The sequence below is a fragment of the Helianthus annuus genome, chromosome 10 (assembly GCF_002127325.2).
Source record: "Helianthus annuus cultivar XRQ/B chromosome 10, HanXRQr2.0-SUNRISE, whole genome shotgun sequence".
Lineage (NCBI taxonomy): Eukaryota > Viridiplantae > Streptophyta > Magnoliopsida > Asterales > Asteraceae > Helianthus > Helianthus annuus.
The window spans coordinates 25,054,191-25,069,285 of NC_035442.2; the positions used below are offsets into that span (position 1 = coordinate 25,054,191).

The following is a 15,095-nucleotide window of genomic DNA, read 5'->3' on the forward strand; positions in this document are numbered from 1 at the left end:
TTTCGGTTTCGAAGGAGTAACTTTGCGATTTGGGCCTCGATTATTTACAAATAAGGGCCTCGTGACTTTTACCCGTGCCGTTAAGTCCCCGGTTAGTTTAATTACTATCCGAAAAGCCTTAACTTTTATTGTTGACGCTTTTGACCCCTCGCATACGAAATTGATCATAACTTTCTCGTTTTAAAACGGAACTTTGCGAAATTTATATCGTACATTCTAGTGAGCGTAATTTATTGTTACAAAGTCTCGGGTTCGTCAAAGGGTCACTCAGAGGTATAAATTAAACATTTTGACACATTTGACCCCTGTAGTTCGTAATCTCTCACTTTCTTCTGTATTTCGCTCCGTACGATCCATGATTCATTCGTTTGAAGGTACGAGCATCATTCAGGGTTACTATACAGTATATTTACCCCTCGTTGACATTTTTAACCCTCGAATTTACATACTTTCAAGGTTTGTCAACTTTAGTCCTTTATTTAGTATTTAATACCACGTGTAAACTTTTGACACGTATGAACACATTATTGGACACAAAATTTCGAGGTGTTACAGAGAGGATCCTTGAAACGGCCAGAATCCTTGAATCTGTTGCGCCCCCAAGTATCCTCCTGAGCTAGCGAAGGATCCTATATGCTGAGGGAGAGATCCTGCTGGTTGAAAGTATGATCCTGAAGCCTGAGTCATTGCTGATGTTCCATAATGCACTCCTTTTGGTCCTCCCACGTATTGAACATCTGGAACTACTGAAGGCAGAGAGGTCATGACCGGAGTATCGAAATTCAAAGATCTGGGCATCAATGGGGAATGATCCTCTGCCGATCTCTTCTGTTTCTTGATGTCTCCAATTTCTCTGAGAATCCTTTCATTGGTCTTATCCTGCTGCTGTATGTGCTCCTTCATCTGCAAAATTAAAGTAAACAAGTCACTAGTAGTAGGAGTATAAGAAGCAGAAGAAGTTGGAGGTTTCGAGAAAATGGGAGTCGGTTTCTTCTCGGCATTTTTCGAGATCCAGAAGGTGGTGGAGGCAAAGGTGGAATGCCCTGGGATGGATTGACTGCAGACGTCGTACTGGAAGTGTTCTTTGATGATGAAGTCATCTGCTTGGATGCGATGAACCAAAATGATCACAAAAACAAGAATTTCTTAGGAATGAAGCACCAATTGCCCCACGGTGGGCGCCAAACTGTTTTGGTCAAAAATCAAGCAATGATAGTGCAACCAAACTCTTTGCTACGGGAAATGATGCTTGAATTATTGAATGATATAAAGGATCACTCTGAAATGCAACGAACAAATGACACAGAGATTTATACGAGGAAAAAGCCCTTGATCAATGAGTGATCTCCGGCATAAAAAACCTCGGGTGATGGAAACTACCGATCACCAACTCAAATTAAATAAGAAATGTGTTACAACTTCGGATGATAGTGAGCTAGTTACAAGGATCACTATAGTGCAATGTGTATAAAAGTGTGTAATCGCCAAGTGAATGGTTACGAGCTGGTGAGAGCAGTTACTAGTGTGTGTTTAGCCAAAATTAGCCAAGTGTTCTAAATTAGCTCGCGGAAGAAATAACGTCCATATTGGTCAAGCAAGTCTCCCATGCAAGTCTCCCACGAACTCCATAACGTCCAAAATGGAAAATATCTAAGCTAACTAACTATCCGCCTTCCATGCAGGTCTCCCACGAACTCCATAACGTCCATATTGGTCAAGCACGTGCGGAAGAAATAAGGAATATGCTCCAGAAATTTCTCAAAGACCAGGTCCAAGCTCTTATTCCTGCAAAACAATATCATATTCAAAATAGACAATCGTTAGAATAAGGATCCTTACTATGATCCATGATCCTGATCCTGCAACACTTCTGAGGATCACTAGCTGATGCTGAAGCAAGGATCACTATACCCAACAGTACACGAGGATCACTGATCATTGGTGAATCCACCCCTAACACTCACCAACCGTCCACTCCTACTCCTTCTTCACCCTCCTAGTCCATGTCTTCATCACTGTCATCACCTCCTCCCCCATGACCCGCCATATACTCCCGGATGTTCCCGATGTCGTCTTGGATATCGGTGATGTTTCTTTCAATGGCTCCGACCCGGTGGTATGTGTTGTTGGCAAGGTTGTAGGTGTTCCTGGTGCATATAAGGTTTTCCTGCAAAAGATCATGTAAACTTTGAAAGTTAGGAAAACCACCCCCTTGTGAGGAGGATTGGCTCGAATCACCATGGGGTTGGTACTGGTACTGGGGAGGTGGAGTGTGAAGGACTAGCGCCTCTTGTGGGTTCTATGCATGGCCTTGCATCCTCTGAAAGCTTACCGACCCATCTTCTGCCTCATAGATTAGGTTCATAGCACGACAAATGTGCACATCAACCCGTCCTGACCATGGGTTCCTTTGGAAGGACCTAGGGATGTTTGTGAAATGCTTGAAGAGGCAGTACACCCATCCCCCGTAGAAGATAGGTGTTGGTGCATGAGCAAGCTGGTTTAGATGCATGTTCCGGAGTAGGAGGAATGGAACATCGAGGGCTCTTCGGGTGTGAATGCAGTGGAGGACTACCAAATCTCTCAACCCTACAATGCCGCTGCTGTCATGTCTCTGACTAAGAGAGTAAGTAAGGAGCCTGTGAATGTAGCGATAGAGCGGATCCCTTAGCTTAGTGCTCTTAGTACTGCTCGGATTGTAAAACCCATCACCAATCTGAACCCATGCAGCTTGGCGTTCATTCTCATCAATCTCTCGCATTCCCCCGGTATTTTCCTCATTTCCCGCGTCCTCTTCCGTATACAACCCCACTACTGCCCCGAATTACGCCATTGATATAGAATATCTTGTTCCTCCACAACGAAAATCAACCGCATTGTTATCAAAAGGGTCGGTTCTTGGATTGAAGGTGAAGGTGCTGTAGAACTCCATGGTGCATTCGTGTACCGACCGGAGTCGAGTGATCAAAGCTACCCTGAGCGGGCCGGTAACGAGGTTGTTGAAGCGGTCAAGCTAGTTTACCATGAGTAACAGGTCCGTGCATGCTTGCCTTGGGTATTCCTCGGGTCTTGTTTGAAGCGTATCATATCTGGCCCTAGCATCAAGCTCATTAGCGTTGAATCTCGTGAACTTCTTCGACATCTGAAAGAATACACCAAAAGTTAGCACGAAACAGTGGAATTTTCGGAGAAAACTGCAAACAGTGAGCTGGACACGGCCCCATGCTCAGCGGGCACGACCCCGTGTCCAGGCTTCTGTTACACAAAAATTGCATTTTTCGTTCCGGTCCCGAAAATCTGAAAATTTTTGGCCAAGTAGGTGCGGTTTCCCCCGAAAATAAAACCCCAAGTGCCTTTTTTCCCAAAACAAACCGTTTACCCCTTCGATTTTATCTTATTCGGTTCAAAAACAAGGGTTTGGGGTTTTTGTGAGAAATCGGGCAAATCTATCAACAATACAAGTGTATTTACTTCCTATTACACTAATCTAAACTAATGCTAACAGATTATAACAAAAATTTGAGGTTTGATCCGGATGAACTTTAAGAACCCTAGATTTTTTTCCAAATTTATGTTTTAACTACATGCAAGTAACTAATCTAACTACTAATGGTGATAGAATCATACCTTGATGTTGTTAGAATGAGAGGAGACGTCGAAAACCTGCGGAAAATCGCCTGGACCAGAGCATTTTTCGGGGAAACGGGGCGTGTGGAATGAAACTGTTTGTGAAAAAGGGGTTTTTATCCCGACAGTTACGCGGACACGGCCCCATGTCCAGCGGACACGGCCCCGTGCTGAGCAAAGTTTAAATTTTTTTTAAGTGCACGTGTGAGTGCCCTGTTTTCCCAGAAACTTAGTTCGAAGACTTACCGTTTTCGATGTTTACCCGCTTGTTCGTAACTTACCAGGTATGATGTTGATGCCTTTAGTCGTCAACCGTTTGGAGCGAGATTTCTTCCTCTTCATCCTCAATGGATCCTTGATAGAGTTTTAGCCGTTGGCCATTGACTTTGAATGGGATTCCTTTTTGAGATTTAATTTCTACTGCACCGTGAGGAAAAATATGGGTGATGGAAAAAGGTCCTGACCACCTAGATTTTAGTTTACCCGGAAATAATCGCAGTCGTGAATTAAACAATAGAACCTGATCTCCTACTTGAAATTCATTAGGCTTAATATATTTGTCGTGTAAGTTTTTCATTCTTTCCTTATAAATTTCCGAGTTGGAGTATGCGTAGTTCCTTAGTTCGTCTAATTCATTTATTTGACAAAATCGATTTTTACCTGCAATATCCAAATCTAAGTTTACATTTTTTATTGCCCAGTAGGCTTTGTGAGCTATTTCTACCGGCAAATGACAACTCTTTCAATAGACGAGCCTATATGGGGTTGTGCCTATAGTGGTTTTATAAGCAGTACGAAATGCCCATAAAGCATCATCTAATTTATCGGCCCATTCCTTTTTATTTAGTCCTACGGTTCTTTCAAGTATTCGTTTTAAACCTCTATTAGTTACTTCGGCTTGTCCGTTTGTTTGAGGGTGATATGCTGTTGAGACCCGATGATAAACCCCATATCTTGTTAAGATTTTTTCAAGTTGATGGTTACAAAAATGGGTACCTCTATCACTTATTAGTGCTTTAGGCGTTCCAAAACGAGAGAATAATGTTTTCAGAAATTTTACCACAACTCTTCCATCATTTGTTGGAAGTGCTTCGGCCTCGGCCCATTTAGACAAATAATCAACTGCCACAAGTATATATTTGTTTCCTTTTGACGGTGGGAAAGGTCCCATGAAATCGATTCCCCACACATCAAAAATTTCACAAACGAGAATGCCATTTTGTGGCATTTCATTTTTGGAAGAAATATTACCTGTTCTTTGGCAAGCATCACATGTCTTGACAAGATTTTTCGCATCTTTGTAAATGGTCGGCCAATAAAATCCTGAATCAAATACCTTCTGTGCTGTACTAGCAGCACCATGATGTCCTCCGTAAGGACCTTCATGACAATGGCGGAGAATTCTTCTTGCTTCGTTCCCATGTACGCACCTTCGGATGAGTTGGTCAGCACACATTTTGAAAAGATAAGGGTCTTCCCAAAAGTAATGCTTTACCTCAGCAAAGAACTTCTTTCTTTGGTGATGTGGCCATCCTTTGGTGACTATACCGCTAGCTAAGTAATTAGCATAGTCGGCATACCATGGTTCTTGTCTGTATTCCACCATCTCCAGGGACTCTGTTGGAAATTTTTCGTTGATTTGTTCGTCCCTGGTTTCTTCCAAAGCTAGGTCTTCTAGGCGCGAAAGATGATCTGCTGCTGTGTTTTCTGCTCCTCTTTTGTCTTTGATTTCAATATCAAATTCTTGGAGGAGTAGAATCCACCTGATCAAACGGGGTTTGGCATCTTGTTTCTTGAAGAGGTATCGGATAGCTGCATGATCTGTATAGACTACCGTTTTAGGAAGAACAAGGTAAGAACGGAATTTATCAAAGGCAAATACCACGGCTTTTCTTTTTCAGTAGTTGTGTAATTTTCTTGTGCAACATTAAGTGTGTTACTAGCATAATAAATTGGGTGGAAATGCTTTTCTTTTCTCTGTCCCAAGACTGCTCCAACAGCAAAGTCACTTGCATCACACATGATTTCGAAAGGTAGTTTCCAATCGGGCGCTATCATGATAGGTGCATTGACTAGCATTTCCTTGAGGGTTAGAAATGCTTGACTGCAATCCTTGTCAAAGATGAAAGGCGCATCTTTTTCAAGTAATTTTGTTAGAGGTCTTGAAATTTTTGAAAAGTCTTTAATAAACCGTCTGTAAAATCCGGCATGCCCTAAGAAACTTCTGATTGCTCTAACGGAGGATGGTGGAGGTAATCGAGAAATTGTGTCAATATTTGCTCGATCAACTTCCATTCCTTCGCTCGAGATCTTGTGACCGAGTACTATTCCCTCCGTTACCATGAAATGGCATTTTTCCCAGTTAAGGGCGAGGTTAGTTTCCTCACATTGGGATAGCATTCGTTCGAGGTTATCGAGGCATTGGTCGTATGAATCTCCAAAGATAGAAAAGTCGTCCATGAAGACTTCCATTGTCTTTTCTATCATGTCATGGAAAATGGCCACCATGCAACGTTGGAAAGTCGCGGGGGCATTACATAGACTGAATGGCATGCGACGATAAGCAAAAGTTCCATAGGGGCACGTGAAAGTTGTCTTTTCTTGGTCTTCAGGTGCTATTGGAATTTGAAAGTAACCTGAAAAACCATCCAAGAAACAGTAAAATTTATGACCGGATAGTCGTTCTAACATTTGATCAATGAAGGGCAAAGGAAAGTGGTCCTTCCTCGTTGCTTCATTTAATCGTCTGTAATCTATACATACTCTCCATCCTGTGACGGTTCTCGTTGGTATTAATTCATTATTTTCATTAGTTATTACCGTCATACCTCCCTTCTTTGAGACTACTTGGACTGAACTTACCCATGGACTATCGGAGATAGGATAAATAAGTCCGGCATCAAGCAGTTTGATGACCTCGTTTTTAACCACTTCTTGAACATTTGGATTTACTCTCCTTTGTGGTTATATCACGGATTTGTAGTCATCGTTCATCAGAATTTTGTGCTTGCACATGGAAGGGCTTATTCCTTTTATATCTACAAGCTTCCAAGCGATCGCATTTTTATGTTTTTTCAAAAGTTTAATTAATTTTTCTTTTCCTATACTATTTAATTTAGATGAAATAACTACAGGAGAACCACCATCTTTGTCTAGAAAAGCATATTCCAAACCTTTTGGAAGTTCTTTGAGCTTAAGAGGTGGGTCTTTAGGAGACTCCTTATTTTGGGGCTCATCTAAATTAAGAACCTTAAAGGTTTGTTCTATGGCGACCTCTTCTTCAACAAAGTGGTAAACTTTTTCACTTGTATCAGGTGGCTCATCTTCATCTTCAATTAGGGGGTCATTATTGCCAAAAGGATATTTCATTGAACGTTCAATATCTATGCTCCTTTTGAATGCCCCTAATTGAAGAGGTAGATTATTAAACTTCCGGGTTTTCAAAGCTTTATGAGTTTTTACAAAAGGTCTTCCCAACACTAGAGGAGCATCATCGAGGATGACAAAGTCGGTTGGAATAACCAATTGATCTGTTTGAACCAAGATATCCTCAACTACACCGATTGACTTTATTACTTTCCGATTGGATAGAAAAATGGGTATTTGAATTGGAGCAAAATCACTAATACTTAATTTTTCGAAAATGTAATTAGGCATTATGTTAACACAAAGATCTTTATCAATGGTGACATTACTAATAAATGAATTTTGAAAAAAACATGGAACCGGTGTAATGTTAATTTCAAAAGGGTCTTCTTTTATTAGCGAAGTTTGATCATTAGTTAACTTAACGCTTACCATTTCTTCAATTTTTTGCGTTAGTGTTTAGCTCCTTTAAAAACTTAGCATGAGTTGACACTAAACAATGGTTTTCAAAAGAAGGTGACAAGAGATTAATTTCTTCAAAATTAGACTCTTCTTGGATTTTAACATTATCGGCCTCACCTCTTTCGTTGTTTAACTCATGTGTCGGTTTTTCATTTGTTTGTTCTTCCATTTTTAACTCTTCAACTATCGTTTCTTTATTTAATTCTTCTCTTGCGCGGGACTCCTCTTCCCTTGCGCGAGATTCTTTTATGTAACGTTCGATAGTTTTAAGTTTTTCTACTATCCTATCGGCTATGTCGGTGATAGAGTAAGGATCGGGATCCTCAAAGCTTGAATCCGGTTGTTCGATCCTTGGTTCCTCATAGTACCCATATGAAGTAGATGGTTCATACCATTGTTCTTCATTGTAAGCATATGATGGATAAGGGTCGAAATTTTGTTCTTCATAATACTCATATGAGGTGGGTTGTTCACGCCATGGTTCCTCATAATAAGTATATGAAGGTGGTGGTTCATATCTTGATTCCTCAAGGTATGAGTATGAAGGTTCATACCTTGGTTCATCAAAATATGAGTATGAGGGAGAAGGTTCATACCTTTGGTCTTCATAAGATGTGTATGAAGTCGATGGCTCGTACCTGGGCTCCTCATAATAGTTGTATGAAGTGGATGGTTGAAATAAGTTACAACATTGTACCGAGTGCGGGTTACCACAATTAGTGCAATATTCTCTCATGTAATCATCCTCCTCATAGGTGTAGTTATAGCCTTCTGAGTATTGATCCATAGGAATCACTCAACAGACCACAACTGAGTCTCGGGACCAGAAAACAGAAATAAAGACGGAAACAGAAGCTGGACACGGCCCCGTGTTTGGTGAACACGGCCCCGTGTTCAAGGTCTGTATCTGGGCGTTTTAATTAAAGTTACTGGTCTCGTTGAGCACGGGGGCGTGTTCAGTGAGCACGACCCCGTGTTCAGACTCTGTATCTAGGTATCTAACTAAAAATATGCAGCACGGCCCCGTGTTCAGTGAACACGGCCCCGTGTAAAGGCTACTGTAAATGTAAACTAAACTAAAATGCAGAAAAATGTGCGCGCGTTTTAAAAAGGTTTTTTGAAAAACTGATTAGGCCGTCGATTTTAAGCTTTCTTAAAATCCTTGTGTCCCCGACAACGGAACCAAAAACTTGACGTACGTGAAGTGTGTTATATTTTAGGTATATATTTTAAGCCCTTTTACACTTTTTAGCCAAGTTTTAAATTTATAAAACACGATATTTACTAACACTAAACACACATATGGGCAAGTGCACCCATCGTGGACGTAGTATAGTGTTGGTAAGATACCGAGGTCGTCCAAGGACACAAGAGCTTTTAGTACCGGTTTATCCTCAACGTCTAATCAAACCAAAATGTTAGAAAAAGATTTTTAAACTAAGAAAATAAAACTAACTAAAATGCTGAAAATAAAAAATGAAAATAAAAACAAATAGACAAGATGAATCACTTGGATCTGACTCGTGTGTTAGTGCAACCTTTGATTATTTTCGCACTTTTGCACTTATTTAAGAGATTATCTTAGTTATTGTAGTAGGCCCCTCTTTTGAAGGCGACGTTACCCAGAAACCCAGTAGTTTGAGTCAGCAAGGATACAATCCTAAAGGGTCGGATTATTGAAAGATAATTAATTAAGTTATTAATGCATAATGTGGTAGGCCCCTCTTTTGAAGGTGACGTTACCCTCAACTAAGTAGTCTGAGTCAGCAGGGATACAGTCCTAAGTAGCTGGATTAAAGTTTTAATAGTAGTTAACTTATGAGGGGATCAAAGAGTTTGGACCCCCGCCATCCAATACCTTTGGGTATTGAAGGAGGTCCTACTAAATTTGACCCAGGTCCCATGCAGGATCTCTAAACGCTGAACAATGGCAAGACTCTTACCAAACCGTTCCCTTAACCCCCGACCAGGTAGCCAACATACCTCCATATAGACCGTGGAGATATGAATGGTGAAAATCTTTTATTTTATATAGACAGTAAAATAATGCCAAGACACCACGGACAAACGATAAGGAAGAATCACCTTCAACATAAGAAACTAGTAATTAAAGTCATTAATACAAAACCAATTAAAAAGTGCAAAATATTAAAAATAAAAAGTATTACACTAAACACTTGTCTTCACCAAGTGATGTAAGAGACTTAGGCAAACATGGCCTTTGATTGTCAAGAACTCTTACGATCAATCTTGGATCCTAAGACGACTCACACACTCTATGATGGACAATGGATGATGGTGGTGGATGATGGTGTTATGGTGGTGGGTGAAGTGTGAGAGAGGTGGTGTGCCAAGGGATGAGTTGAAATGTCTCCAAGCACTCCTATTTATAGGCTGAATAGAAGCTCGGGCACGGCCCCGTGTCCATCCTTGTCTCTCTCCTCATTAATTGTAATTCGCAATTACAATAAATGCGCCTGTAGGAGTCTGACCACGCCCCTGTGTCCACTGGGCACGGCCCCGTGGTGGGCAATAGAAGCTTCTAAAGGTTTGTCTTTTCTGCTGCTTCTTGGGCACGGCCCCGTGCTCGCTGAGCATGGGGCGTGTTCAGTCTTCTGTTTTCTTGGTTTTGCTTGGGAAGATGTTGTTGAGGGGTCGGGCATTCCACTTTAGCTCCTTTTCTTGTATTTATGTTAGATTTTGCTGTCTTTTTACTTCTTTTGTTAATTTGAGCTCATTTAATCCTGAAAATACAAAAGGAAGACAAAAACACACTTTTTCCAACATTAGTACTAAAAAGGGTTAGTTTTATGCCACATTTGATATAATTTATATGTTGCATTTTGCGCATATCAAAAGCAATCTGCAATGGTTTGTCGATTTTTTAGCTGTTTTGGTATTTAAGGGGAGATAGGTTATATTTTCAGAAAATACAAAAACAATAAAAAATCCAAAAAACCCAAAAACATGAGATATTTCAAAAATCCAAAAACAATAGAAAACCGAAAAAGAGCTTGTGTAAATAGGGGAAATGATAGTACATCAGCTAGACAGTTGCAGTACGCTAAAGAATTGTAAGGTTTAAAAAGTGTTAAGCAGTCTCGCTGATGATATGCCGATAGGTTTTTACACATTTAGTAAGTTTGTTCGGGATATAAACATTAAATCTTCTTGCTTAATACGTGGGGAATATCTCTCGGATATATAGGTAACCCCTGAAATCCTGTTTGAAAGACTCTATTTCTGACATATTAGGTCTATGTGCTTAATGATATCTGGGGTATTATACAAGGACTTCTGATTTTCCAGAAGCAATAGCCTAGTCCTCGTATAATACTCTGCACTGCTTTATTCTTAAAGCCCACCCTCAGCATAAAAAATGATGAAACATTGAAAAATGCTAATCATGTGCTGTTGAAGAAAAGATCCCCAAACGGGACACACCAAAAGTCGAGCCATCATCTCTCTGTTTGAACGGAAGTTCTAACCTGAGCTCTCATGGCCTCGCATTACCCGTTTACAGATATCATTATTGTACGTTCACCTGTAAGACTGAATATAGAAAGTCTGGATACGGGAGTATATTCTGAGGTGGTACACGCGTATAAGTTAAGTCTTTAAAACACTAATTCGTATCCTGAACAGATTGAAATTTGTGTGAAAATTTAAATTGGATCAGTATATCGGCAATCACTGTGAATTGTTTAATGCTGAGTATGAAATAAAGCTTAACGGTACTAGTAGCTTGTCGGTAGCTGATATGATCCCCTAACACGCACACGAAAAATATGTTTATGAATAGTTTACGTTTATTGCATTTCATCATTGAAAAACCCAAAAAGATTTCATAGCTTTCTAGTCTAGAAACTTTCTTAAAATCCAAAAGGATTTTACATTTCTGCTTTGTTTTATCGACAAACCAAAGTGGAAAGCTGATCTTCAGACTCACAGTTTGAAGCAGATGTAGGAAGTTTCTGAGCTGGACAAATGGGTTGGGAGCATATCATGTTAAAAACCTAAGAAAATGCAAAGTCAATGCAAGTTCATTAAGTTGAAACTTGTAATTTTTAGAAAAATGTTTGAAAAGATTGAACAAAACATCAGTATGCTTTGTTTCGGGTCAACCAAGGTCATTAAGTTGGACTTGGTCGGCAAATTAAGTACCTAGGGTCATTAATTTGGACCTAGATACTTAAGTGGATTCCTAAAAACTGATAAAATCAAAGTCAAAAAGTCAAACGGTCAAAAAGTCAAAGTTTTGAAAGTCAAAAGTGTACTTGGATCGGACAGCAACCCGATCAAACGGTAGTTCGATCGAACAGCACTCCGAATCAAGGTAACACTATAAATAAAGGGTCAACAGTTCAGTCAAAACTTTCACTCGTTCGGGGACCGTTCTATTCTCTCAAACACTCTGATTCTGATCTTTGATTTTCACACTCTCTTTGCACTAGAACGTTGGATTGTTGGTTAGCACAACTTTTACAATGGCAAAGGTAAGTTTTTCATGCTCAAATTTGTTTAATTTGATGTTTTGATCAACTGTTCTTCATGACGTCATCTGTCGAAGTTTTAATCTTAGATCTAGGGAGTTCAAGGATGATTTGATGAGATCTAAGCACTAGGTTTTGTTCGCGATGATTAGATCTATAGTTTTACCGATTCAATTTGTGCTAAAACATGGTAGAATCTAGTAGATCTGAAACTAGAACGAGTCGGCCATCGGTACTGCTTTTGTCAAATTAAACCTAGTTTAAGCCGATTTAGAACACGATGAACATAGGGTTTTGATCGCACTAGAATTCTCTAAGTAGATCTATGTTCAATTTGAGAGTTAGATTTAGAAAATTTTTGGTGTTCATGACTGTTCTTGAATGTTTATGAAACAAGGTGCAACCCAATCAGACAACAGTTCGATCAGGCGACCACCAGATTCAATACAAGATTCATGTTAATATTTTCTAAGAGTTTTTGCCTAAGAAATTTGTGCATTAGTTGTTAGACAAGTTGTCCATAAATTTGTGCCTTCATTTAATAAACAAATGTTTTGGATAGTGTGGCAATCCGATCGAACAACATCCGATCGGACAGCACTTCGATCGGGCGACTGTTCGTTTCAAAAATAATTTGTCACTGATCATTACATGTCATGGAAAGAGTGGTAATCCGATCGGACAACAGTCCGATCGGACAGCCATCCTATCCACATCTCTATTTCTTGAAAATTGTGCACTCATGACAAGAGGCAATCTGATCGGACAGCATCTGCAATCCGATCGGACAGCCACTATACGACAAAACACTTCAACTGTTTCAAGTTTGCCAAAAGTCAAGTGGCAACCTGATCGGATAGCACTCCGATCGGGTGGTCATCCGATTCATATGCAGTTGAATATGTTGACTTCTTTTTGCACAAGATGGCAATCCGATTGGACGGCAATCCGATCGGAAAACCACCCGTCATCAGTACTGTCACATAGAGAATTCCAGAGTTAGAAATATTTTGAATTTTTCAAAACATTTTCATCATCTCTCTTTATGTCTCAAACCTTGTGCATAATGATTTAAAATGAATATTTTTGCAGGGAAAAGACTGGGACAAGGGTCAGAATGTATATTGTCTGCTAGATGCAACATTTACAGACAAAACTGTGGTTGAAGAAATAGCAAAGTTTTTAAGAGAGAGCAGGATTGGGAAAGCTTTAACTGACAAAACAATCATGTATGAATCTCATGTGAGAACATTCTGGAACTCAGCAAGATACGAAGAAGCTGATAAGATGATTCATTCTACTGTAAGAAAGAAGGATGAAAAAGGAAATGACATAGACTTGGAAATTAAGTTTGGTGTTGAAGATCTTAGACGAATGTTAGACTTAGGAGATTCTGACAATGATCTGACCATCATTCCCGAACGTCTAATTAAAGGATTATGGTGCAGAATGGGATTCACGGGGCATATCAATGGAAAGATGATAAAAACAATGTTCTCTAGTGCTTACAGGTTCATGATTCACTGTGTGATACATGCTCTATCTCACAGGAAGGGAGCATACGATGAAGCATCCGATTATATCATGAACATAATCACATGTTTGGTTCTGAATAGACCGTACAATGTTTCACAAGTGATTTTTGAGTACATGTTAGAGAACATAAGAGCTGGAAGCAATAGATATATTATATATCCACGATTCATCATGATGATGATTGATGATCAGTTCAAGGATATTCCAAAGAATAATGGTGATATTGTGGGTCTGAGAAACATGACATCTCAAACCATTACTAGACTGACCAAAGGAACTGATGAAAGTGTTAAGGGAATGATATGTAAAATCAGCAACCCAGCATATGTTGCTCCAGAGAATGATAGATGGAGACATGAGAAAAGTGATTCTGACAATGAAGATGGAAGAATGAGTGAGATGGTTGAGAGAAAACCAGATGGTGGTTTGTAAGAGATGGAAAGAGAAAGAGAACGCCAAAGACATCCCCTGCAGTTCCTATTCCAAAGGAGCCAGTTCCAAAGATAGTTGTAAAGGGTATAGTGAAAGGGGGAGTCATAAGGTAGTTAGAATTTTAAATTGTTATATGTTTCTAATGAATTTGTCAATGCTTGTTTTACAGGGCCTTCTGTAGAGCCACAACAAAGATTGGTGGATGAAACAGTGATAGATCCTTCAAGCATTCCACAAGAAAGTATTGATCTGGCAAAGGTAACATTGGAACAATTCATACAGCTCAATGAAGCTGCAGGTGCTACTCAGAAAGATCAAAGTTCAAGTGTTCAAGCTGAAGTTGTCAAAGCTGCAGAGCCTGAAGGTAAGGTTCAAGATGATTCAAGTGAAGATGATTCTGAGGCTACTGAGTCAAAATCAGAACTGGATCCTTTAACACTTGGGAGAGGTAAAGCTCAATTGAAGAAAAAGCCTACAAAGAAGCATAAAGGATCAGATGAAGAAGATTCTACTTATGTGCCACCTGAGAAGCCAAAGAAGCAAAGAGCAAAGCGCAAGGTTGTTCAAGCTGGAGTGATTCCAAGAAGGGTTCGTGCAAGAAAAGGTGGTGATACACTGCCTAAAGAAAAAGATGGAAAGAAAGAAAAGCATGTTGATACGTCAAAGGTTGCTGAAGCAGAAAAGATACAAAGTGTTGAGATTCTGAAGGAACCAGAGGTGCAAAGTGTTGAAGTACCTGAGGTTAAAATTCAAAAGAAAACAGTTGGTGATGATTATGTTGAAATCACGGGGTATAAAGCAGCTACACCTCCACCACCACCACCACCACCACCACCACAAGATCAACCTGAATCCTCTTAACCAAAAGACACAACTTTTGATAATCTATTTGGAGAGCTTCCACATGCAACTGGAGTATACAGAGATAATATTCCAGAAGAAGATTATGACATGTTCAACAATGAAGCAGTGAAAGAATTGTCAAAGAAAGTTGCTGAACTTGAAAAGGAGAAAGCTAAAGCTGAAGCAGAGCGTGATGCTTTAAAGAAGCAGATTGAAGAACTGATGAAAGTAAGTGATGAAATTAGACTGGTCATGATAGATCAAGAAGAAAAGTTTAAGAAGATGGAAGATGATGTTGAAGATAACACAAAGCTCTTTAATGTTATGCAAGAAGAA

The 15,095-nt window shown here is 39.7% G+C and overlaps 1 protein-coding gene across 1 annotated transcript in view; it reads left to right on the top strand.

Moving 5' to 3' along the window:
* The window catches only part of LOC110880832 (neurofilament medium polypeptide-like), a 41,693-nt gene extending 26,916 nt beyond the window's left edge, over positions 1-14,777 (top strand). Inside the window, exons 4-5 of the mRNA XM_022129273.1 lie at positions 13,041-13,908; positions 14,086-14,777. Coding sequence (XP_021984965.1) covers positions 13,041-13,908; positions 14,086-14,777 — 1,560 coding nt within the window. The remainder of the gene's footprint in view (positions 1-13,040; positions 13,909-14,085) is intronic.
* Positions 14,778-15,095: the final 318 nt, after the last annotated feature.